Source organism: Panthera leo, chromosome E3 (genome assembly GCF_018350215.1).
Source record: "Panthera leo isolate Ple1 chromosome E3, P.leo_Ple1_pat1.1, whole genome shotgun sequence".
NCBI lineage: Eukaryota > Metazoa > Chordata > Mammalia > Carnivora > Felidae > Panthera > Panthera leo.
This window is the reverse complement of record NC_056694.1, coordinates 40,520,769-40,543,159: the sequence shown is the minus strand read 5'-3', so window position 1 is coordinate 40,543,159 and position 22,391 is coordinate 40,520,769. Positions and strand designations below refer to the sequence as shown.

General features: G+C 64.1%; 1 protein-coding gene across 1 annotated transcript; it reads left to right on the top strand.

Moving 5' to 3' along the window:
• The first annotated feature begins 7,065 nt into the window (after nt 1-7,065).
• On the top strand, nt 7,066-11,907 carry SOX8 (SRY-box transcription factor 8). Its single transcript, XM_042921843.1, has 3 exons — nt 7,066-7,561; nt 8,842-9,071; nt 9,808-11,907. The coding sequence occupies exons 1-3, from the start codon at nt 7,140-7,142 to the stop codon at nt 10,542-10,544; spliced, it is 1,389 nt and encodes a 462-aa protein (XP_042777777.1). The 5' UTR covers nt 7,066-7,139; the 3' UTR covers nt 10,545-11,907.
• Nucleotides 11,908-22,391: the final 10,484 nt, after the last annotated feature.

Here is a 22,391-nt window from a genome sequence, read left to right as displayed (position 1 = left end):
GACGTGCATCTGCAGCTGTCTCTGGCACCCACGAGGACCCAGCTTGGGCCCGACCGAATCACCCACCCTTCATTTACCCCAATTTTTCACGTCCCGACATCTGTTGGGGGGGGAACAGAACCCACGGGCGCAAACATCTGTCACTTTCTCCTGGAGGGGTGGTCAGTTTGGGCGGGTCCCACCCTGACTGTGCAGCGGCCAAGACCCCGGGTGATGCTGGCAGGTGCAGGTGGGGGTGGGTGAGCAGGTGCTGGGCCATTTGCTGGTTTTCTGGAACTGTGACTCACGGACGGCTGTTCCGCTTGGCTCGCCCGTCTCCTCTCCTGGCACCCTCGGCTCCGGGCCACGAGCACTCTCATGCCTGCACCCCAGCGGGAGAGGTGGCCCCGCGTGGCCCTGCACGCTGGTGTGCCGTGACCGCGAGGCGAGAGGACAGCAAAACACCCCGGTGCCGTTACATTCCGTGGCCGTAGAGCCCTATGGGGCCAGAGAATGTGCCGCGAAGTGTTTTCTCTTAGAGTGGGGTCCTGACGAGGAAGAAGTTTTGGAAACCGCCCGGGCCAGGGGTCACAAACAGGAGGCCTGCAGGCCGAATTCTGCTCCCAGAGCTGTGTCAGTCACCACAATAACGCCGCGTCGCAAACAGCCTTGAAGCTGTTGTGTTGGCCGGAGGTGCTGCCCGTCGAGCGGGGCTCAGGTGTGCATCTGCGGTCAGCGGGTCCCTGGCTGGCCCTCGGGATGACCGGGGCCTCTTTCCAGCCACCCACAGGCCGTAGGACTCCTTACAGCCTCACCCACAGCAGATTCGACGCTCCCCTCCCGATCGGGCTCCAGAAGGGACCCACATCCAAGGCCCCCCGTTTGGTCCCAACCTTAGTTCGTAGGTGAGACTGAGGGCTGGGCTGGGGGGGCTTGTCCCCAACACCGTCCATCCCTGGGTCTCACCTTCCTATGGCTCTCAGCCAGTGATTAAAGCAGACACTTCATTTCTGAACAGGATGGGTGGCGTTCTCCCTGAAGATGGGAGGTAGGCCCAGCGGTGGGGACGGGCTCTGGAAGTTGCTAGCGTGGAGTGATGAGGGGTCACAAACGGAGAAACAATAAACACGAGGCATTGGCTACCACAAGCCCCAGTACCCGTGCACCTCAGCTCATGCAGGGGCCACGCTGACCCCGCAGAACACACAGGCATTCCGGACCCCTCTGCTGCCCAGAGCAACCCCAGAACTCACCCGAAGTCAAAGGGCCACAGGGGACGTCATCAGGTCCCGTGACCTAGAACGCTCTCCTTTCCAGAACTCCAGTGCCTTCTCGGGGAGATCCCTGCAGCTCCCTCCTACCCCCTTCCACACCCTGAGGACAGGAGGCTGGGGCGGGCGGCCAGCTTTCACGCTTTGCTAGAACGCTTGGCCAGCAGGGGTCCTTGCGGGTTTGCAGCCAAGGAAGCAGGCCGGGTCTGTGCCAGCCAGAGTGCCAGGCCCTGAGGGACTGAGGCAGAGCAGCTCCACAAACTGCCCCTAACCTCGAGCTTCAGGGGGCAGACCTCTGCCAGTCCTGCTCTGAGTCTCCCTGGTGGGCTCCAAACAACCACTAGCTCTCCCACTTTGCTCAAGGCTCCCGCCTGAGAGTGTCTTAATTCAACCCTCCTTCGCCAAGTTCAGAAAAATAAATACTTGGGAGACAGCGGAACTCTTTTGACAGGGTGTGTTTTAATTTGCCTCTGGCACCGCCGCGTCTCTGGAACCTTCCGCGGTGGCAGAGCCATCCGGGGCCCCTCGCTCCGAAAGAGGATTTTTCTCTCTGATATTTTCGTTTCAAGCTAGCATTGGCCTTTCCCGGTCATAACGGACACAGGGCTCTGTTTCCAAGGGGTCCCGGCTTCGACATCTTGAACCAGAAGCCTCATTAAATCTGAAAGTTAAGTTCGGAAGGACAAGCATAGCTCCCGGCAGCCTATTTGGGCTCGAAAGCTGGTTTTCTGGAGTCACCTACAACGTTCTGGCTCCCCTCCTGCATGGGGGTTGAGAAGCCCTCTCCCGGCCCCACTGCCTCTCAGAGGAGCCCAGGGACCAGAACCCAGAGGGGCTTGGTGCACGGGGGTTGGGGCTGGGGCCCAGGTGGTGGGGAAGGGCAGGGGGCCTGGGGACTGAGGTCCAGGGGCAAGAGCCCATAGGAGCCAGGGGGCCCATGGTCCAGAATGAGGGTAAGGTCTGGGGCCCAGGGGAATGAGGGTCCAGGAGGAGGGTGGGGTCTGGGGTCCGGGGATCCAGGAGCCTGGTATCACACAATGCCCGTCTGCAGAGACGAGGCTTACGGGATGGAAACGTCCAGAGGAAGGCCCAGGCAGACCCCAAGCCTCTGACACCTCAGCGGACTCAGTTTCCCCACAGGTGGTATGCTGGTGCCTGGCCTAGACGCCTGGCACTTGCCTCTACCCAAGGAGGGCTCTGCATGCAGGCCCCAGGACCCTGCCTGAGGACGGTTTGGGCTGCGGAAGCAGTCTCTGCTTGCCATCAAAGATACACACTGAGACCCGAACGTCGCCGGTGGAAGCAGGCCCCCAGGCCCAGGACGGGGAGAGGAGAGATGGATGGGCACAGCCGGAGGCCAGGGGGTCGCGTCCAGCAGGGGGTGAGTGGAAGCCAGAGCAGAGTCCACAGCTGTTCCCGACACATCTGCACAGCACATGTCACTGGGCAGACAGCGTGCGCCGGGCTCAGCCCTCCGGGCTAAGCATTGCCCTCTCCCCCGATCTTCTCAAAGAACCGCCACAGGAGGGGGTCCAACTGCCCTGTCCTGTCCCCGGCCACCCCTGGGCAGGGTGGCTTTCCTGATCGGCCTCAGAGCCGGTGACAAGGTGCAGCCTGGAGCACATTCACCCCAACCCGGCGGTCGGGAGGTGTCCTGAGGACCAGCACCCACCACGGGCTGGCCCAGAACACCCTGGTCCTGCAGGCAGGGGAGGGGGGAATCTGGGCACGATCTCCCGGCGGCCTCTGCACACACAGAAGGCGAGGGGCAGACACAGCTGGCTTCCAAGTGGACATCAGCCCAACCGAGGAAGGGCTTTGACCCAAACCAGAAGGTCCACGCCAGCTGGCAAACTACGTCGGGAGGGGTGTTTCAACAAAAAGCTTGGCCCGGAGCCCTGGGAGTCTGTTACTGGGGCCACTGGACTCCTGGCGCCCCTGTGAGCCCCCTCGCCTCTCGCTCCGGAGACCCAGCAGGGCAGGACGGGGCTGTCTTTGCAGAGCCACTGCTCAGAGCTGATCGCTCATCTTTGTCCTGGATGTTTGGTTTCTGCAGACCAGCCAGTAATTAAAAGCACCAATTAATCTCTGAGACCGAGCTGGGGTTCCCAGGATGTGATGCCAACTGCTTCAGGCTGGCTCGATGAGAGGCCCAGGTCACGGCGGCAGACACACAGGGGACACGCCGTCCCTGGGGCTCACGGGCCCATGTGGCCCGCGCCCGGTGCCTTTCTCTGAAAGTGTGCACAAACTGTGGACGTGGCCGCCCTGGCTGTCCAAGATGCGGGCCAGGCTGAGGGTAGGCAGAGGGTAACACAAGGAACGAGAGCGGGATACCGTCCTCCATGGTGGCCTCCTCAGCAGCCCTTCCTTCCCATTCAGCCTCTCCAGCGCCACACATGCACACACACGTGTGCACACACACAGGTGCACACACACACAGGCTTCCTATGCACCCCTAGAAGCCAAGGGCTGGGGAAGTTGGGGGCCCTTTGCCTGGAAGAGGTGTCCCTGGGGCCCTCCAGGCCCAGACTGGCCAGGTCTTGTAGGCTCTCAGGGTGCACATCAGCCTACACTTCCTTCTTCCCAGGTGCCCTTGGAGCCTCTGCCAGGGGCCCAGGTCTAGAATCTTCACGTACATCAGCCATCCCGTGCTCTAGGGTCTCAGGGCCTTTGTACATGTTGTCCCCCACTACCCTCACCATGAGGGAGTGGCCTTTCCTCTTCAAGCAGTTGGAACCTTCAGGTCTCAGCTTAATGTCACCTCCTCAAAGGTGCCTTCCGGGACCCCCCCCCCCCCCCCAGCATGGTGAGTGTCTCAGCTCCATGGTGTTTGCCCACAAAATCCCCTGGCACAAAGCAGGTGCTTCATCAATCCCGGTGAAGACAGGAACCAACCACAGCCACACCCTGGGACCCACCCGGGGCCTGCCTACCAGCTGAGGACATGAACTGAGGGCAGCACTAATGCAGGATGAGTCTGGAAAGCACACTAGCAAGTATTACAGGCCTTCCAGAAGGCCAGGAGGCTGTGGGGCACTCCTGGAAGCCACCCCATGTGTGTGCGGCCGGCGCTGGGCTGACGAGCTGGCACCTGGGTGCCGCCTTGTGGGGAAGTGCACACGTATGCTCTCGGCCAGCCAGGGGTCAAGGCCTGGCAGGATAGGCGCCTCCCCAACCATTCTGCAGGAGCTGTGGGCTGCACGTAAATGACAGGCGCTCACCGGCACCCCTCCCAACCCCCAGGGTGCTCAGTGCAGCCCAGGGGACATGAGGGTGGGTCCTAGGACCACACACCCTGCACCAGTGTGTGACCTGGGTTTGGCACTCCCCCAGCCCGGCCTCTACCCTCCGAGGATCCCAGTGGCCACCTGTCCGTGACTCTCTGTGGGCCGGCAGGAAACAGCGAGAGGCTACCTTACCTGGTGTCCCCAGTGCAGCCCCGGTTTCATCGTCCTTGGAAAAGCAGGACTCTTCATGAAAACCCAGACATGGTGCCCAATGTCACACTGGGTGCAAGGAGGGATGGGGTGGGGCGGGGTGTGGAGGGGGGAGAGAAGGAGAGTCTGGGCCAGGTCCGTCAGCCTCAACACTCCATGAAACTCCTGCTTGCACTGGCAGGGGGCAGTAAGTTCAAGTTCTGTGGGTGCCCCCAGGAAACCTCCCCTTGGGCCCTCCCTGAGTCCTCCAACTGCACAGTGGGGACCCCAAGTGGAGGGCAGGACCTCTGAGGGGAAGCCAGCACAGGCCAGTAGGTAAGGGTGTTCCCTGGCAGGTGACAGAGCAAAAGGAGACCAGACACAGGACAGGAGGCAAGAGGACAGACCACTCCCAGAGGCTCTGCCTCTGCCATCAGGTGCCCCCCCCCCCCGCCCCCAGGGCTGTTCCCCTTAGATGCAACACCCCCAGTGGCACTTTCCCATAAGGCAGGAGATCAGGTTCCCTGGGCAGCAAAGCCCACTGAGAAAAAAAAAAGGAGCGCCTTGGGGTCACCTGCAAGTGGCAAAAAATCTGGGCAGGCAGGCACCCCCCCTCCCTCTTAGGCCCTGAGGTGTCCCCACACAGGCACCTGTATGTTTTAGATGCAGGGCTGCGGGGTCCCTGGGCAGCCCCAGGGCCCGTGAGGTGAAGCCTACCTCCCTAGATGGGCAGCTGAGATGGACAGGGCCCCAAGGCCCAAGTATGAAACCTCTTCTTCTCTGAAGAATCTGCAACCCAGGGGGGCAGGGGCTGGGGGGGAGGGTGTGGGGGGGGGGGGGGAAGGGACGCAGTCAGAGGTGCGATGGCGGCCCCTGAGTTGGAAAAGGTGCACAAGAGAGATGCTTCAGCCCGACCCACGCACTAACTTTCGACTCGGAGTTTTCTGGTAACAGACCAGCGCCTTCTGCTGCGGAAGAGACGGAGAGCCGACGTTATTCCTCCGCAGCGGCCGCCACTGGCCCAGGCATCCACAACTCCGAAGAGGGGCGCGCGCCTGGGGGACCCGGCTCCCTTGCCTAGGGTCACTGAGGGCGCGCGGGCCACAAGCTCGCAGCCGCACGTGTTCCCACTCGGCCACCCGAGGGCCTGTGGCGAAGCTCTGGGCGGCCGGTCCATCGTCTCCCGGCGGGTTTGGCGAAAGAATCTGAGCCGCCCTCGGGGACTGGCAGGCCCAAGGCCAACTCGCGGGGGCGGCCTCGGGCGGGGACTCCGAGCCGCGGCCCGGCGCTAGCGTCCGGAAAAATGTCCCTTCTCCGACCCCGCCGCCCCAAGCCGGGCGGCACAGCCCACCCCCTTCCCTCCTGGCTGGCGCTCCCATCTCCTCCACTGCAGGCGCCCGAGGCGGCCCTCACTTCTCCAGACCACCCAGGGCCGCCCGCCCGACGGCCTCGGCGCTGCGCCCCCCCCCCCCCCCCGCTCCGGGTCACGCCCGGAAGGTCCGAGGCCCCCGCGTCCGGCCACGCCATCCGCCGGGCGGCCCCAGGGACTCGCAGCTAGGGTCAGCCCAGTCCCTGCCCATCGCTCCCGCCCCCCCCCCCTCCGCTGCCTGGTTCCTGGGGCCGCGCCCCCGCCTGCGCCTTCTCCGCTCACACCCGGACAGGGCGAGGGACCAGGGATCGCCCAGCTTCGGGGCGCGGCCTTCGGGCGCGCTTTACCTGGACGTGCGCGGCGCGCAAACTCAGGGCGCGCTGGAGGATCCTGTCCGGCGCGCCGGCCCTGCGGGCGGGAAGCCCGGGCTTTGAAGCTACGCGGCCGAGCCAACCCTGCCCGGGGCCGCGGGCTGGCAGCAGTTGACCCCGGCGCCTCGGGTTTGCGGGCGAGACGTCGGGGCTCAGGACCGGCTGTGGCGAGGCGCTGGCGGACCCGCCTCCCTGCGGAGCGGGCTTTCTCGGGCTGGGCGAGGGGGCCGAGGGCGGGACGCGCAGGAGCCGCCGCGCGCCCGGCAGAGGCACCCGGAGCGCCCCGCCGTTCCGGGTCCCAGACCCCTTTTCCTCCCCGCCCCTGCTGGAAAGGGGGCCCGCGGCGCTGGGCGGTGCCGGGAGGGGCGCGCGGGGGCGCAGAGGGAACCGCGGCACTTTCTTTGTGTGGGGGAGGGGCGGGCAGCCGGGCTCCGCCCCCCGGGGGGCAGCGGGGCGCGCGCGGGCCAATGGGGACCCGGGCAGGGGGCGGAGCCTCGCGGCCGCCACTTAAAGAAACTTGTTGCGGGTCCTCCGCCGGGACGGAGCTTCGGCGGCGGCGGCGGCAGCGGAGGGGCCGGGGTCGGGCTGTGGCGGCGGCGGCGGCGGCGGCGGCGGAGGGGGCACGCAGGTCGGGCCACCGCGCGGCGACCTCGGGTCCCAGAGCGGCCGCAGCGCAGCCCGAGCAGCGGCCCCGCGGGTCCCGGTGCGCGCCCCTCCGCGCGCGGCCCCGATGCTGGACATGAGCGAGGCCCGTGCCCAGCCGCCCTGCAGCCCGTCCGGCACCGCCAGCTCCATGTCGCACGTGGAGGACTCGGACTCCGACGCGCCGCCGTCGCCTGCCGGTTCCGAGGGCCTGGGCCGCGCGGTGGGCGCGGGGGGCGGCGGCCGGGGCGACGCGGCCGAGGCGGCGGACGAACGCTTCCCGGCCTGCATCCGCGACGCCGTGTCGCAGGTGCTCAAGGGCTACGACTGGAGCCTGGTGCCCATGCCGGTGCGCGGCGGTGGCGGCGGCGCGCTGAAGGCCAAGCCTCACGTGAAGCGGCCCATGAACGCATTCATGGTGTGGGCGCAGGCGGCGCGCCGCAAGCTGGCCGATCAGTACCCGCACCTGCACAACGCGGAGCTCAGCAAGACGCTGGGCAAGCTGTGGCGGTGAGTGCGCGGTCCCCAGGCCCCGGGGGCGGGGACGGGAGCCCCAGCCGCGCGGGCGGGCCGGAGGGGGTCCTGGGGTTCGCAGGGGCTCTGGAGGTGGCCCCACGCCCGGCCTCGGCTCTGCTCCCAGTGGCTGTTCCCAGGGCGAGTTCCGGCGGACAACCGCCCTCCGGCCGCGTTGACTGCCCCCCCCCCCCCGGGGTACGCAGGTGGTCGGGGCCACAGAGGGCTGCAGGGCGAGCACGCAAGCCCTAGCGCACTCCCTCCCGCCAACAGCCTGCGGAGAGGGGGACCCCACCTGGGATTGGCCCCCAAGCCCGAGGCCTGTGCCTCCCTGAGGAAAGGTGGCTTCTGTCCAGAAGCGGGAGGCGGTATCAGGCGAGGTGGTGCTGGCTGGAGGCGCCCCTCTTTCTAAAGGGCTCCCCTCCACTCTGACCGCCATGTGCAAGAAGTCAAGGCAGACGGAGGGGGTGCATGTCTGCCCCTCGGGCACCTTCCCGACAGCTGCTGCATCGTCTGCCCGCGCTGCGCCCCTCGGCAAGGAAAGTCTGGGGATGCAAGAGTGGTCGGGCACAAGCATGCTTTGTGCTCACTTGGGCATGGTGGAACCGGACGCTTGTGCAGAAAGTAGGGCCACAGCAGGGCTGCTTGCTGCTCAGAGCAGCCCGTCCCCACCAAGGGGGGTCTCCTTGGGTTCACATGGATGGCTTTGGGTTCCGGGCGCCGGTTCCCGTCTCCTGCTCCTCTCCTCGTGAGCGGGCCCTGGGAGTTTGCACGGATGTCCTCTGTGCCCTGTCCCACAGGCAGTTGGAGGTGAGCTCCTGGAAGGGTTTGAGGGGCCCGGCGTGTGTTGTGAGCCTCAGCGAGGACCACCGGTTTAGCCAGTGTTCCCGGAGGTCTGGGAAGCCCAGATGCCCACGGAGTCCCTCCCCGCTCGTTGCTCGTTCCCGGGAAGCCTCGTTTGATCCTCGTGTGTTCTCAGCTGGGTTCTGCCTCCTCCCCCGCCTGCCTTAGAAAGCCCCAAAGGGAGGGGACTTACACAGTCTGGGGGCAGAAGGAAGTAAGAAGATGATGGAGATGGAAAGCTTTGGGTTTCGTTCCAGCACGTTCCTTTGACCCTCAGCAGAAGTCCTCTCTGGCCCGAGCCCCCGTCCTCAGAAAGGGGGGCGCCCGCCTGGTGCCTGCTGAGGTGCGGGAGCACACACAGGCCTCCCTGTGGGCGTCGGGCGGGGGGCGGCGTGGGTGCCCTCACCGTGCCACCTCTGCCCTTGGTGCTGCAGCTTGCTGAGCGAAAGTGAGAAGCGCCCCTTCGTGGAGGAGGCGGAGCGGCTACGGGTCCAGCACAAGAAGGACCATCCGGATTACAAGTACCAGCCGCGACGCAGGAAGAGCGTGAAAGCAGGCCAGGGCGACTCTGACTCCGGAGCCGAGCTGGGCCCCCATCCCAGCGGTGCCGTGTACAAGGCGGACGCGGGCCTCGGTGACGCGCACCACCACGGCGACCACACAGGTGGGCGCCTGGGGCCCCACAGCATTTGCCTGCCCCAGCAGGAGAAGTGGGGGGGTCTGGCATCCGCTGTGAGATGCGCAGTGGGGTGGGGAGCAGGGGCTCGCTCCCGGGGCTGGTGTCCGCGTCGCCCCAAGGTCCCCCGTGCACACGGGGGTCTGCTTAGCCCCCTCTGAGCCCTGACGTCCTCACAACTTTTCCCTGGTCGGGTGCCGCATGATGTGGGCGTTTTCTGCTCCGCCTGGAGGCGTTTCTGCTTCCCCTGGCCTTTCTGCGGGTGCTGACCCAGCACTCACTCGTGTCCCCTGTGCGGTGGTCAGCAGCCCAGCCTCAAGATCAGACGGGCTGGGGGGGAGCCCGGCCAGCCGAGCAGTCCCCGGGGAAGCTGGCTACTGCCGCGAGCCTGGGGGAGAGTGAGCTTTGCGTGCGTGGCCTTGTGGTCACGGGCAAGGGGCCGGGCACTTCCTCTCCTTTCCCCCATCTTGGTCTTCTGGGGTAGGGGTGGGGGCCTCCGTGGCCCAGCTCTTCCTGCAGAACAGCGCTTAGCGGAATTTCCTCGGCCGAGCAGTGAGGTCTGGGTCTGGCTCTGCTGGAATTTCTGGGAAACGTACAGAAACAAAAAGCCGTTGATTTCTACCTGTGGCAGTCAGCGGGCTGGTTTTCCTCCCGGGTGTGCGTCGCCAGCCGGCCGGCCCCCCACAGAAGGGGCATTCATGCCTGAGATGTGCTCTGTCCCCAGGGCAGACCCACGGGCCGCCCACCCCGCCCACCACCCCCAAGACGGACCTGCACCATGGGGGCAAGCCGGAGCTGAAGCCGGAAGGCCGCCGTCTGGCAGACAGCGGGCGCCAGAACATCGACTTCAGCAACGTGGACATCTCAGAGCTGAGCAGCGAGGTCATCGGCAACATGGACACCTTCGACGTGCACGAGTTCGACCAGTACCTGCCCCTCAACGGCCACTCGGCCCTGCCCGCGGAGCCCGGCCAGCCCGCCGCCGGCTCCTACGGGGGCTCCTGCTACTCACACTCGGGGGCAGCCGGCCTCGGGGCGTCCCCTGTGTGGGCCCACAAGGGAGCCCCGTCGGCCTCGGCGTCGCCCACCGAGACGGGCCCCCCGCGGCCGCACATCAAGACGGAGCAGCTGAGCCCCGGCCACTACGGCGACCAGTCGCACGGTTCCCCGGGCCGCGCCGACTACGGCTCCTACAGTGGCCAGGCCAGCGTCACCACGGCGGCCCCGGCCGCGGCCGCCGGCCCCTTCGCCAGCTCGCAGTGCGACTACGCCGACCTGCAGGCCCCCAGCTACTACAGCCCGTACCCCGGCTGCCCGTCCAGCCTCTACCAGTGCCCCTACTTCCACCCTTCCCGTCGGCCCTACGCCTCGCCCCTGCTCAGCGGCCTCTCCGTGCCGCCCGCCCACAGCCCGCCCGGCAACTGGGACCAGCCTGTGTATACTACCCTGAGCAGACCCTGAGGGCGCCGTGGCCCGTGGGGGGGACTGGCGTCGGAGAGGGAGAACCTTTGTCTCAGCAAAGACAGAGCCTCGGGTCTTCCGGAAGGGGTGCAGAGGGAGAAGAGACGGCGGCTCCGGGCGAGGGCCTGCTGACGTCTGCGGGCAGCCACGCTTGGAGCCCGACGCCCCGTTGCTTCCAGATCTCCCCGCTCCCTTCGGCCCACAAAGCCCTCTCTTCCTTGTCGCTCGCTCTTGGCGGTGACTGGTGACTGCGCGGGGGACGGCCGTCGGGCCCTCTTCCCTGCAGACAGCAGCCCCTTGGTTTTGCATCTCAGTGGACCCGAGGCAGCCACAGCACAAAACAAAAAGGAGGGACGAGGCGCGGGGGCTCCGGCCGCCCGTCTCCCGGGGTCCCCGCCAGCCTCGCGCCGGGAGCCCACGGGACCAGCGGCATCCGCAGCCTGGCGAGAATGCGTCTGTGGGAGCAGACCTCTCGGGACCAGCCCGTCAGCTGCGAGGGGCTCCCACAACGCAGGCTCTACCCAGCGAGGTTTGGCTGGGACTAACGCTTCCCTCGTTTTATTTTATTTTATTTTTTAAGTTTTGTTTTTGAAGCTTAAACACGTTCGATTTGTTTTGGAAGCTGTTGAAACGTATTTATGTTCTGTATTATTTTATCTTTAATTAAGTAATTTGTGCAGAAAGTAGGATTTCAGACAAAACGGAGGCCGGGTTGCTGAGCTCCGGGGCCAGGAGGACGCGTGGGGTGGGGGCCCTGGGGCTCCAGGCCCCGGGGAGGTGGCCGGGACCCTGAGCGGGGAGAAGGGATTGCCTCGTAGTGTCTGTGCCCGGGTTGGGGGTGCCCGTGGCACCCGTGTGAGGTCGAGGCTTAGAGGGCATGGGTGTCCCTGGGCTCCACCCCTGCTCACAACGGTGCCAAGCCGGGGACGGGGTGGCTGGAGAGGCACATTAATCTCGGCTCTTAGGACCCAGACGCCACCTACAAGCTGTGAAACTAAAACCTTCTCCACTAAGTGTTTAGAGTCTTAGCTTTAGACGAATAATACCCGATTGACGCGTACCTGCTTGCGCTGCGTGCCGACCAACGGTAATCGCCTACTTCATGGAAACTTGTGCCTTTAAAACTTTGTACATTTGAAGACATCCGAGAAGTTGCTTCTTTTTACTTTTTCTACTTTTTCCTACCTTTTTCTAGAAAAAAAAAAAAAGAATTTGTTTTGCATATCTCTTTCTGGGGGTGGGGGCAGGGAACTACAGCAAACTCATTTTTATGCAAAATCCGTTGTTCCGCGTGGAGTTTGGGCTTCCGCTGTCACTTACCTGCTGTGTTCGGCTACTTTCTGACCAAGCAACGCTAACTTTTGTACAGACCAATTTGGTAAAATTAAAAAAAAAAAAAAAAGCTTTTTATCTACTCAGGCTGCGTTTTGTGTGTTGCTTTCCGTAAGCCTGGCGGACGGGGGCTCCGCGAGAACGGGGTCTGGGTCCAGGGCCTTGGCGGAGGCAGGAGTGCAGTCTACCCCGAGCCCTCCTCAGAGGATGTGGGCATCCGGAGCCCCATGGAAGGCAGAGACAACGCTTCAACCCTGGGGCACAGCCAGGCCCCCCCCTCCCCCCCGCCCCCTGCAGGGGCTGTGTCTGGATTTGAACGGATCTCAGAGGCCCCAGGAAGCCGGCCACGCCGCCAGTGTCTTCTTTCCCCAGGGGCCTATTCAGTAGGCAAAGCGGGTCCAGATTCGGGGCCATGGTTTCCTCCCAGGCGAATCCCAGAGCCGGTTTCTGGGTGGCTGGCGGCATTTTTCGGGCGCTGGCGCGGAGCCAAGCTGGGAGCTGGGTGAACGGGAACCAGGCAGGGCCGTCTGGTTGGCCGAGTGTCTGCAGGGAGGGATGGTTGTGGGGGGCAACCGCAAGCAAGGGGGCAGCCTCACCCCTTGGCCGGGCCTCCCCGCAGCTGGTTCAGGGGCTGCGTGGGGCTGGGGGCACCCACCTCCAGGCCCTGCAGGTGCTTCTGGGGCATCTCCGGGCCCGAGAGGAAGCTTACACTTCTCGCGAGAAGCCAGCTGCTTGAAGCAACTCCCTCTGTGATTTTAACGGGGTGGTCCGGGTAGGGGGGCGCCCTTCCCGTCCCCTCGTCTGCCAGCCGCCCGCGTGGCTGCGATCCAGGGCGCGTCCCTCACCCCGCGCTGGAGAGCCACGTCCGGGGCCTGCCAAGAGTAGTGTTTGGGAAGAGCTGCCCGGATTTACGAGGGTTCGTGAGGTCTGGGGCGTGCCAAGCCTCCGGGGCGAGGCGGGGTCTGGGAGGGGGCTGCAAGCCAGGCTCACGGATGCCCCCGTGGAGCCAGTCCAGCACATCCTGCATCCCGCCAAGGGCCGTCCGGGTCCATATGGGCCTCCAGGCTCTCACGTGGACACCCCAAACCAAGGAAAGCCCCTGCAGCCGGCTCCCTGATGGAGGGAGTGAGGCCGCCCCGTTGCCGCTCTGGGGTTGACTCGGGCCCTTGCCAGGTTCCCGAGGGCTGGGGTCCCGCCAGGTTTGTTTGGATTCGGAGGGGCTCCTGCGTGTTAACTCCCCAGAGGCCCGGCCCCTCTTCCCACCAACCTGACAGTGCAAGGGCCCTTTTGGCCCCTGTGCCCCAGGCAAGCCTCCCTGGGGGTTCCCTGCGTCTGAGCTCACCGTGTCCTCTCCTCTCCAGACGCCCCACCCCTCCCTGGGGGCCAGGCTGGTGGCCTCCCCTCCACAGCACTCTCAGACGTTGGAGGCTGAGCCCACAGCCGAGCGTTCTGGGGGTCACGGGGCCCCTGCTCCCCGAAATCTGGGTCCCCGGTGGCCTTGTGAGGAGGTGGTGAGGCGGACACCCCCGGGGGTCAGGGCAGCTGGGAGGGGTCCCCGGGACTGCCCTGGTCCGCAGGCGCGTGAGGGTTTTTCCAGCCAGCTCCCCCAGACAGCACTGTTCACAAGGCTGGCCTCACCCCTCCGGGCCCCAGGTCCAAGCTTGTCCAGAGCCCAGTTCCCACTGAGCGTGCTCCGTCGGCCCATCCTGGGGACGAGCTGGCGGGAAAAGTTCCTCATTTTTCATTTCCTTCCCCAGAGCTGAGCGCGTTGCCTCTGACCTCAGCTGAACAGAATGCCCTATTCAGAGACAAAGGGGAAAGGGCGTTTATGACCCAGACCCCGCTCTGATAGATTGGGAAAGCCCCTCCTGGTTCCGCGTATAATTGCTCTTCCTGGGACGACGTATCGGCTTTCAGGAGCAGACTTTCTGTTTGGATGTGAGTTCACGGCCGGCGTGGCTGTCAGCTCCGGGGAGGCCTGTGTCTCTGAGCCGCTGCCTGGGGGAGACCCGGGGCCCCCCTCCTCAGGCCTGCCCAGGGGAGAGGGGGGCGGTTTCCACACCCACCCTGCCTGCTTCGCATTTAGGGGACAGCACCCCAGGGCAGGTGTGAGACTCAGGGTCGTGGCCTGGTGCATGGACCCCGATCTTTCCCCCCCAGTGTCTGGCCCAGGGCCTCCAGGTCAGCCCTGGACAGAGGACCTTTATGGACCTCGTCTCTGGCTGACCAGGGCTGCAGGAGCCGTGGGCCACACGGCAGGGCTGAACCGACTTGTTTCCAGGCCACTGGACGTTAAAGTCTTTAGCACCCTGTGTGGACACCTGTCTGGGATACATTCCACCAGGCTTCATGGAAAACTGGGGCTGACCATGAGCCAGTGCTGCAAGATCCCCCTCCTCCCACCCCTAGGGAGACCCCAGGTGCACACCCCAAGGCTGGGGGTCAGAGCTGCTGCCCCCCGGGACTCGGTAAGGACCCATTCCCAAGGGAGGGCCGTGTGTAACCACCCGGTGTCTGCTCCTCTGTCTCACTCTGGGCCAAAGCGTGCCTGCGTTTGGGGTCCTTCATCCTGGAGAGAGCAGATGTGCAGACCAAGTCCTCCCAGGATGGGGCCGTAGAGGCCCCGGGGCGCCCCGGGGGCCGCGGGAGCCTTCCGAGGAGAAAAGTTGGGAAGGGAAGGAGCAAAAGGGGGAGACACGGGAGGCGTGGCCCTGCCTTCAGGTGAGGGTCCTCCTGGAGCTGAGAGCTCAGCGCTGCCCACCCCCAGCCCATTTCTGTCCCAGGAAGAGTGGGAATCGGGGCCCTGAGGGTTTCCCCGTCTCCTGTGTTCCCTGCTGGCCTGGGGGCTCCTGGCTGCCCGGCGGTGTTCGGGGGCGCTCCGTGAGGTCAGGACCTGGCTGGGACCCAGTGGCTGGAGGTTCTGCCACTCGCCACTGATCTCTACGTGCCTCCTCCCGTGACCATGTGACAGTGACGGCCTCGCCGAGGTGCCGACGATGAAGCTGGCATGGCCGTGGCCAGCACACAGACACGTGACAGGTCCCTCCCTGCCCCGTCCTGCTGGCGGGCTTGTCCCTGGAGCCCTGGGGTCCTCGCTCCCTTCCCTCGCGGTGACCTGTTGCCTTGGCTGCCCCTAGCGCAGCCCCCCTGCCTCCCCCACCCACGCTGGGCTGCCCTGGGGGGGGGGTCCCGTGTGCACCCCCCCCACCAGCACCCCCACCAGCCCCAGCCTTCCCCAGAGGGGCCGGGGCCAGAATTCAGTCCCGCCGAGGCTGGCTGCCGTGGGAAAGCGCAGGACACTTCCCGAGGCTTTTCCGAGAGGCTCCCCGACAGGACGGGAGCGGGAACAGCCTGGGCGGCTGCGGGAGCCCCGCTCACCAGGTCCCCCAAAGCCGAGGCGGGGCGGCACCCCACGCTGGGCGTGCGGCCGGTCGCCGGGCCCGCCGGGCCCTGCAAAGGGTTAAGGGGCGCGCGGCCCGGTGGGAGTGCGGCGGTAGCGCCTGCGGGCCGGGCAGAGCAGCCGGGCTGGTGCGCGGCCAAGAGCAGCGGGCGAAGGCGCTGCATTTTAATGAATCATTATTGCCGGGGAGGCCTTTGTCTTTCTTTATCCGGTGCACAATAAAAGAATTAATTAGACAGAAAATGGCAGGGCAAGGAACTGACAAGTCATTAAGGGCTGCTGAATGACCGATGAGGTGCGGGCTGGGGTGGACTTCGGCTCCGGAATGATAATGGCCGGGCCGGGTGCTTTGTATGCGCGACCAGCCGGCCCCTGTGCGGGCATTGTGGGCGCTGCCATTGTGGCCCACGGGGCGGGCCGGGCCGGCCCGAGTCCCCAGAGGCGAAGCGGGCAGTGGGAACCTACGACAAAATTGCCGTATTAATTTTTGTGGGCAGACACAGCAGTAAATATTTGGATGCGCGGGGACTTGGGGATGGGTGTTCTGCTCCCTACTTCCTGGCTCGGGGGGCGGGGGTGGAGGGTGGCAGGGGGTGCTCCCCACACTGTGAGACCAGAGACGCAGAAGGCAGGGGTGGGGGGAGGAGAGGAATGGGAGAGGAAAGAGGGGGAGACCCAGAAGAAGCTCTTCCCGGAGCCAGGCTCCGCCACCCTTAGCTGCTGTCATGGTTATTCAGACGTCACCAGGAGAAAAGTACCACCCACAGATCCGGCTCTCCCCCCCCCCCCCCGAAAAACTGGGTTCCTCAGCGGGTGGAGGGCAAGAGAAGAGCGACGGTGAAGTAGGAGTTCATCGGGGGTCCCGCTGCCCACAAGTCCTGGCCCACGGGGTGGGGGCTGGATTCGAAAACCGGCCGGAGCCCCCTCCCTGGTTTCCTGCTGCTTTGCAGCTCGTCCGACCCCCTTTGGTTGTGGTCTCAGGGTCTTCGCGGGATGGATGGGGGTGGGGGTAGAAATCCCAGACAGGTGGGGAGAGATCTCCCTCGCCCCGGGGGTGATGAGAACGTCAGAGAAAAAGCAACGTGTCGCTGAGTCGGTCAGCAACCCTTCCTGTGCGGGATGTGAAAGGACGGGGCCACAACATCTGGAGTGCCTTCAGCAGGGCTATGCCCGCATCCTCTCCTCTGGCCCACACGACATACAGGAGGGGCCCGACTGACAGATGAGTCCCTTGTTCCAGGACTTGAACATAGGGTTGGGTGGCCAGCCTGGGTCCCAGTGCTGTCCCTGGGCCGCTGAGACCAGAGGACAGCCTCTCGGGCAGCAGAGGGCAAGTGCTGGGCGTCCCTGGGTGGAGGGCGCTCCACCCCAAGTCAGGCTGCATGGAGCAGAGGCCACACTGGTTTCCAGGTGACAAGTGTCTGGCTTCACCACTGGGAAGCACTGTCACTGTCTTTGCAACTCACTGCCTGATGTCCCCTCTCAAACTTGTGAGTGAGCCTGGGCGGACCAGGATACCATGGGCATCACCCCTGAAGAGGGGAGCCCCCCCTCCTCCCCACTTCCTGAGGCCACTCAAGTCCTTTGAGGAACTCATTCACTAATGGGGGAGGGATGAAGGTGGCCAGAGGGCCTGGGTGACTCTGGCTCTAGAAGCCCGAGTCTCCCACCTTTTCCCAACAGGGACAGAGTGTCAAGGCAGAGTCAAAGTTTACCCTGACACACACTGCCTGATGCCTGGAGCTTGGGCTTCCCGGGATGCTCAGCTTTGGGCAGGTTACTGGCCTCTCCCGCCTCCGTGGTCCATCTGTAAAATGAGAAGAAGAACACCCACCTCCCCAGAAACGGTGCTCAGGAAGACAGGGGATGCACACGGGTGTATGTAGCACAGGGTCACTCTACATACATCACCCAACATTGATGTTGAGCTAAACTGATAGGGCTCACACTTCCGCAGGGAGTTGGCCTGCCAGCCACGACAACCAGCTCTATCTGTCCTTCCATCATCCACCCATCTGTCCATCTGCTCACCCATGCATCCATCTACCCACCCTTTACTCCATCCATCTGTTCTTCTGTTCATCTGTCCTACCACCCATTCTTCCATTCCATCCATCCATCCATCCATCCATCCCCTTCTATCCATCTATCCATCCATCCAACCCCTTCCATCCATCCATCCATCCATCCATCCATCCATCCCCTTCCATCCATCCATCCATGCATCCCCTTCTATCCATCTATCCATCCATCCAACCCCTTCTATCCATCTATCCATCCATCCAACCCCTTCCATCCATCCATCCAACCCCTTCCATCCATGCATCCAACCCCTTCCATCCATCCATCCATCCATCCCCTTCCATCCATCCATCAATCCACCCATCCATCCATTATCCATCTATCCATCCATCCATCCACCCATCTATCCATGCACCCATCCATCTATCCTCCATCCATCCATCCATCCATCCTTCCATTATCCATCCATCCATCCATCCTTCCATTATCCATCCATCCATCCATCCATCCACCCATCTATCCATGCACCCATCCATCTATCCTCCATCCATCCATCAATCTATTCATCTGTCCATCCATCCTTTCATCCATCCAGTGATCGTCATACAGCAGGTACAGGGTTCAAAGGAGAGGGAGACTGAACTGGAGAGCAATAAAGGGTCACATAGGACAAGTGCAGAGACTGGGAATCCATACAGGGACCCAGCCTGCTCTGCGGGCTGCCAGGGAGGCTTCCTGTGGAAGCTGCATCTCGTGAGATGTTCCCACAGAGGCTTGTCCTTAAGCAGCGGCCTGTGACCTCAGCCCTCATCCAGTGTCGGTCCTGGCAAACAGCATCATCCTTTGCTGTTCATTCAGCCCCCAGGATCCATCTGGACCCCTGGGGCCAGCTCCTTTCTCTCTGGTCCTGAGCGAGCGGCAGCACCGAGGGGCCGCAAGGGCAGGTCTGAGCCATGCCCCAGGCAGGCAGAGCTGGTGGGCTTGGACCCAGGTGCAGCCCCTCACAGCTCTGGGTCCCAGGGCTTGGCGAGCAGTGTGCCCAACTGACACAAAATTTGCCCGGGCATTTCCAGTTCTGGCCCCGGCAGTCACAGAGAGCCGGGATGGTAGTCACCTGGTAAACGGGTGTGGAACGTTCCACACGGTTCGCGCCTGTCTGTGGTGTGGGTGGGGAGCGAGTGGAGGGCAACCCCATCCCCACATGGGCGGCGTGCCCCCCAAGTCAGGGCCGTGGCTGCACCTAACTTGTATCCGTGACCTGGGCCATCCTGGACACAGCCAGGCGCTCGGTGAGTATTTGCTGGATGAACAAACCCGTGAGCACATGAAGGTGCCACCAGGGTGTGCGTGCATCAGATGGGGTCCGGTGCTGCTCCTCTCAAAGAACTAGAACCGCACAGACAGAGGCGGGCAGAGCAGCCGCGTGGCAGGAAGCTCAGGGTTATGATGTCCCCGTCAGGCGTCAGTGGCTAACGCGGACGAACGTGACCTTCAGGTACCAAGAAGCAGCTGAGGTGTTTGTCAAACTCTCCCGCACAAGGTGTGGTACCTGCTAGGGTCGCCAGAGCTGAGAGGGGGGAGGGAGAGTGTGGAGCGCTGCAGAGGACATGGGCCTCGCCCTTCAGGGCAGTTTCCAAACGAGCTGGCACGCAGGTGCCCTATAAGCTGCAGGTTCCTCCCGGGCATGTATACACTCATCCAAAATGGGCAGAACTGGAATGTTCCTCGTAGGCTGCCCTTCAAGGAAATCGACGAACTATGACCTTTCACGCATCGGGATCCAACTCAGCAGTGAGGAGAGTGGAGGCAACGTGGAGCCTCCCGTAGACACAGGACATTTCGAGACTCCGTTTATGTGAAGTCGTAAGGTTCTGTTTGGGTTTTGATTTTGTTTTTTAAGGCAGGGCAGTGAGAAAAACACTTCTGGGAGATTTCTCCCCGAATCAGTCCAGAGTTATGCCGATCTGCCACGTGGAAAGCTACCTCCCTAGAATGTCTCTCCATAGACTCGAGGTCCAGGTGCCCCAAGTTCCACATTCTGGAATGTTCCTCTCTATCCAGCACATGGGAAGAAAACGTCCTGAAGCAGGTGCACAGCAGCGACGATGGCCTTTTGTTAATTATTGGGACACCGGGAGCACTTGTCGTCCACTGAGGGGGAGGAGGGGACAGGGAGACGGACCCACTCACAGCTGCCCCCAGATCCTCCAGGAGCTGGAAAGTCATCCACTCATCAGGAGGCCATGAGCACCCCAGCATCTGGGCTGGGGGCAGACAGGTGTGCAAGGGGCTGGGGACGGGCTGACCTCGGTGCCGAGCCGAGCATGGAGGGCTTCCGGCCCGGCCCCTGCCCAGCCGCCGTGATCTCAGCAAGGGCTCGGAGGCTTGCTGGGCTGGCGCCAGTCTTTGCCCTATTTAATACATGAGGGGACACGGCCTGACAGGTCTGTGCTTTCTCCACAGTGCCCCTGCTGGCTGAGACCCCAGGCCGAATCCTGGGAAGAGGACAGGGCAGGGCAAGGCCCCGGGGGGCGAGATGGGCTGGGGGCTCTGCTGCAGTAACCGGGGCGCCCCACACCTGTCCGCCCTCTGCACGGCGCAGGGTCTGGCTCTCTCGGGGAAGGAGGAGGGACCCTTGCCGTGTCCGCCGATCGGAAGGGAACTTCCTCCTGGGCTCTGTCTCGCCAGTGGTCCCATCCGCCAGTGGCCAGCCCGCAAGAGCACACTGGCCGTGCCCACAGAGGAAGCATTCTTGGCTGTTCCTGAGGTTGACTGGACCTGAGGCTCTGGACTCTGGCTGGACCCCCCCGGGAGGGCAGTGGGCACACTGGGATGCCCAGGGCAGCCCCGAGGCCAGGAAGGGCCCGCAGGCCCCCTTAGGGTGCAGGGGGCGGGGGGGGGGGGTGTTGCTGAACACCACGACTGGCCCAGCCCCTGCCACCGTGATCGCCTGGCCCCGAGGGAGCTGCAGGGACGCCAGGCGACCTGAGCAGGAAGCGCTGGCGGGAGTATTTCCTTCCCCAGCCCCAGGCCCAGCCCCAGCCCCGCCTGCCCGCCCAGGGAAATGGATGTCACAGGCCCGCTGCTGCAGGCAGCCGAGGCTGAGGGGGGCTCTCACCGCTTCAGGAATGCATGCCGTGTGGGATCCTGCGGGCTCTGTCGCCGGAGCTGCGGGGAGGTGGGCGTCCTGCTCCCATCTGGCAGGGAAGTCATTTTCTTGCAAAGCGGGGACGCAGCCAGCTCGGTGCCTTTGGAAAGGAGACAAAGTACATCTTAATTTGCAATGGGGTCTCGGGGCCCTCGCCCCCGCCTCCCGCTTCACACACCTCGGGTGTGAGATGGGAGGGCTGACGTCCCCAGAGCAGGCGCCCGTCACCTGTTCCTCCCATTTGCGAGCTAATTCCGCAGGGTCCGTGGGCGGCAGCGGGCGCGGCAGATCCGGAGTGTGGGCGAGGCGCTCCCTCTGTCATTACAAAACAGCCCACGGAGCCCCCAAGAGTCCCCAGCCAGATCCTCCTTGATTCCGAGTTTCTGAAGCTCGGGTTTGCAAGATGCAGCCTGCCGATCCTGGACGCTGGGTCAGAGGGATGGAAGGGCCCCAGCTAGAAGCAGCTTCCGTGGTCCCTGCTGGCTGCCCCTGGCTGGGTGCATCAGGGAAGGCACAGGCTCAGTTTACCCACCTGAGAAACAGGCGCTCGTGTGCTGCCTGTCTGGGGCCCTCGAGGGTAAGGGAGCCGATAGGGAAGGAGGTACAGGGCGGGCGGTCAGGGGGTCTGCCTGAGTGAGGAGAGACTTGGACCCAGAAGAGCCGGAGGAGAGGGATTAAAACGCTGTCCCTTGCAGCCAAGGGCAGGCAAGCTAGAGTGATGAGTGCTGGTGGCCCGCTCTGAGGCGGGGCAGCCCCCGGAAGATGCCCGTGAAATGAAGGACACGTGTGCCCCGTGGGGCCGCCACCCACCCAGCCGTTGCCCGGAGACCCTGCCTCTTGGGGCCGGGGGTCCAAGGCTTCTCTGCCACTCCCCGGCCAGCACCTCTCATCCTCAGCTCACATGCCACCTCCTTCGAGAAGCCTTCCTAGACTGCCCCAAACGACGAACCCATCGGATTATTTCCTCTGCAGCTCAGGTCTCTGTCGGCGATCACCACAACAGGTGGGACCACATGGGGCCCGGTCGCCCCACCTGCACATCGCAAGTCCCACGAGAGCAGCAGCGGGTTCGTTCTTGTTCCTGCTGACCCCAGCGTCTCTCGCCAGGCGCATGGAGCTGCCCATCAGCAGCTGTGAGCAGCCGAGGGGCTTCAAGCAAACAGAGGGATGGGGGGCCCCACTCAAACCCCACAGCCTGGCAGCAGGCTGGAGGCCCCACTCCCCAAGCTGAGCACGTGGTATCTCCCCGATCCCGTGCCTGGGCAGGGGTCCCTCCTGTTCTGCCGCTGGGGAGCCGGGGTCTCCTGGGTCACAAGGCTTCAGAGACTGGTGAGGCCTCTCAAGTTGTCGTCTGCCAACGTGAGTTTCTCGTGACCTTGACAAGCGCGTGTGCATGTTCAGAGGGCTGACTCTCTCCGAGGCCGGGACCAGAGCGGGCAGTGCCCTCGGACAGGAGCTCCAGGCCCTGGAGAGAGGCCCCTTGTCAGCACGCTCCCGCTCAGCTCTCTCTGGGCCGCGCTCTGTGACGCGCCGTGTCTGGGGGAGAATCTGAGAGACCAGCTCTCGGACCACGTGGGCCGGGTTCGGGGGTCTGCGCCTGCTCCACGAAATCAAAACCATATTTTCTGTCCTGGAGCTTCCCAAAGTGTGTCAAAGCAGACTCAGAAAACTCATTTGGACAGATGCCGTTTCTACCCGGGAGGATTTGATTTTCCCTGGAATGCCAGCAGAAACATCAGCTTCAAGTGGAGTGAGGGGTGGCGGGGGAGGGGACGCAGAGACCGGGCTTGGGCCCTGGAGCCGGCCGGGGGCATGGCCTCCCTGGCTCCGCCCACCTCCACGAAGCCTTGGGCGCACCTCTCCGTGCCACTGGCCGGTGGCTGTGCGTCACCCGCGCACGGGGCCCTGGACGAACTCGGTGAGGGGACACAGACGGCCCCTTCGC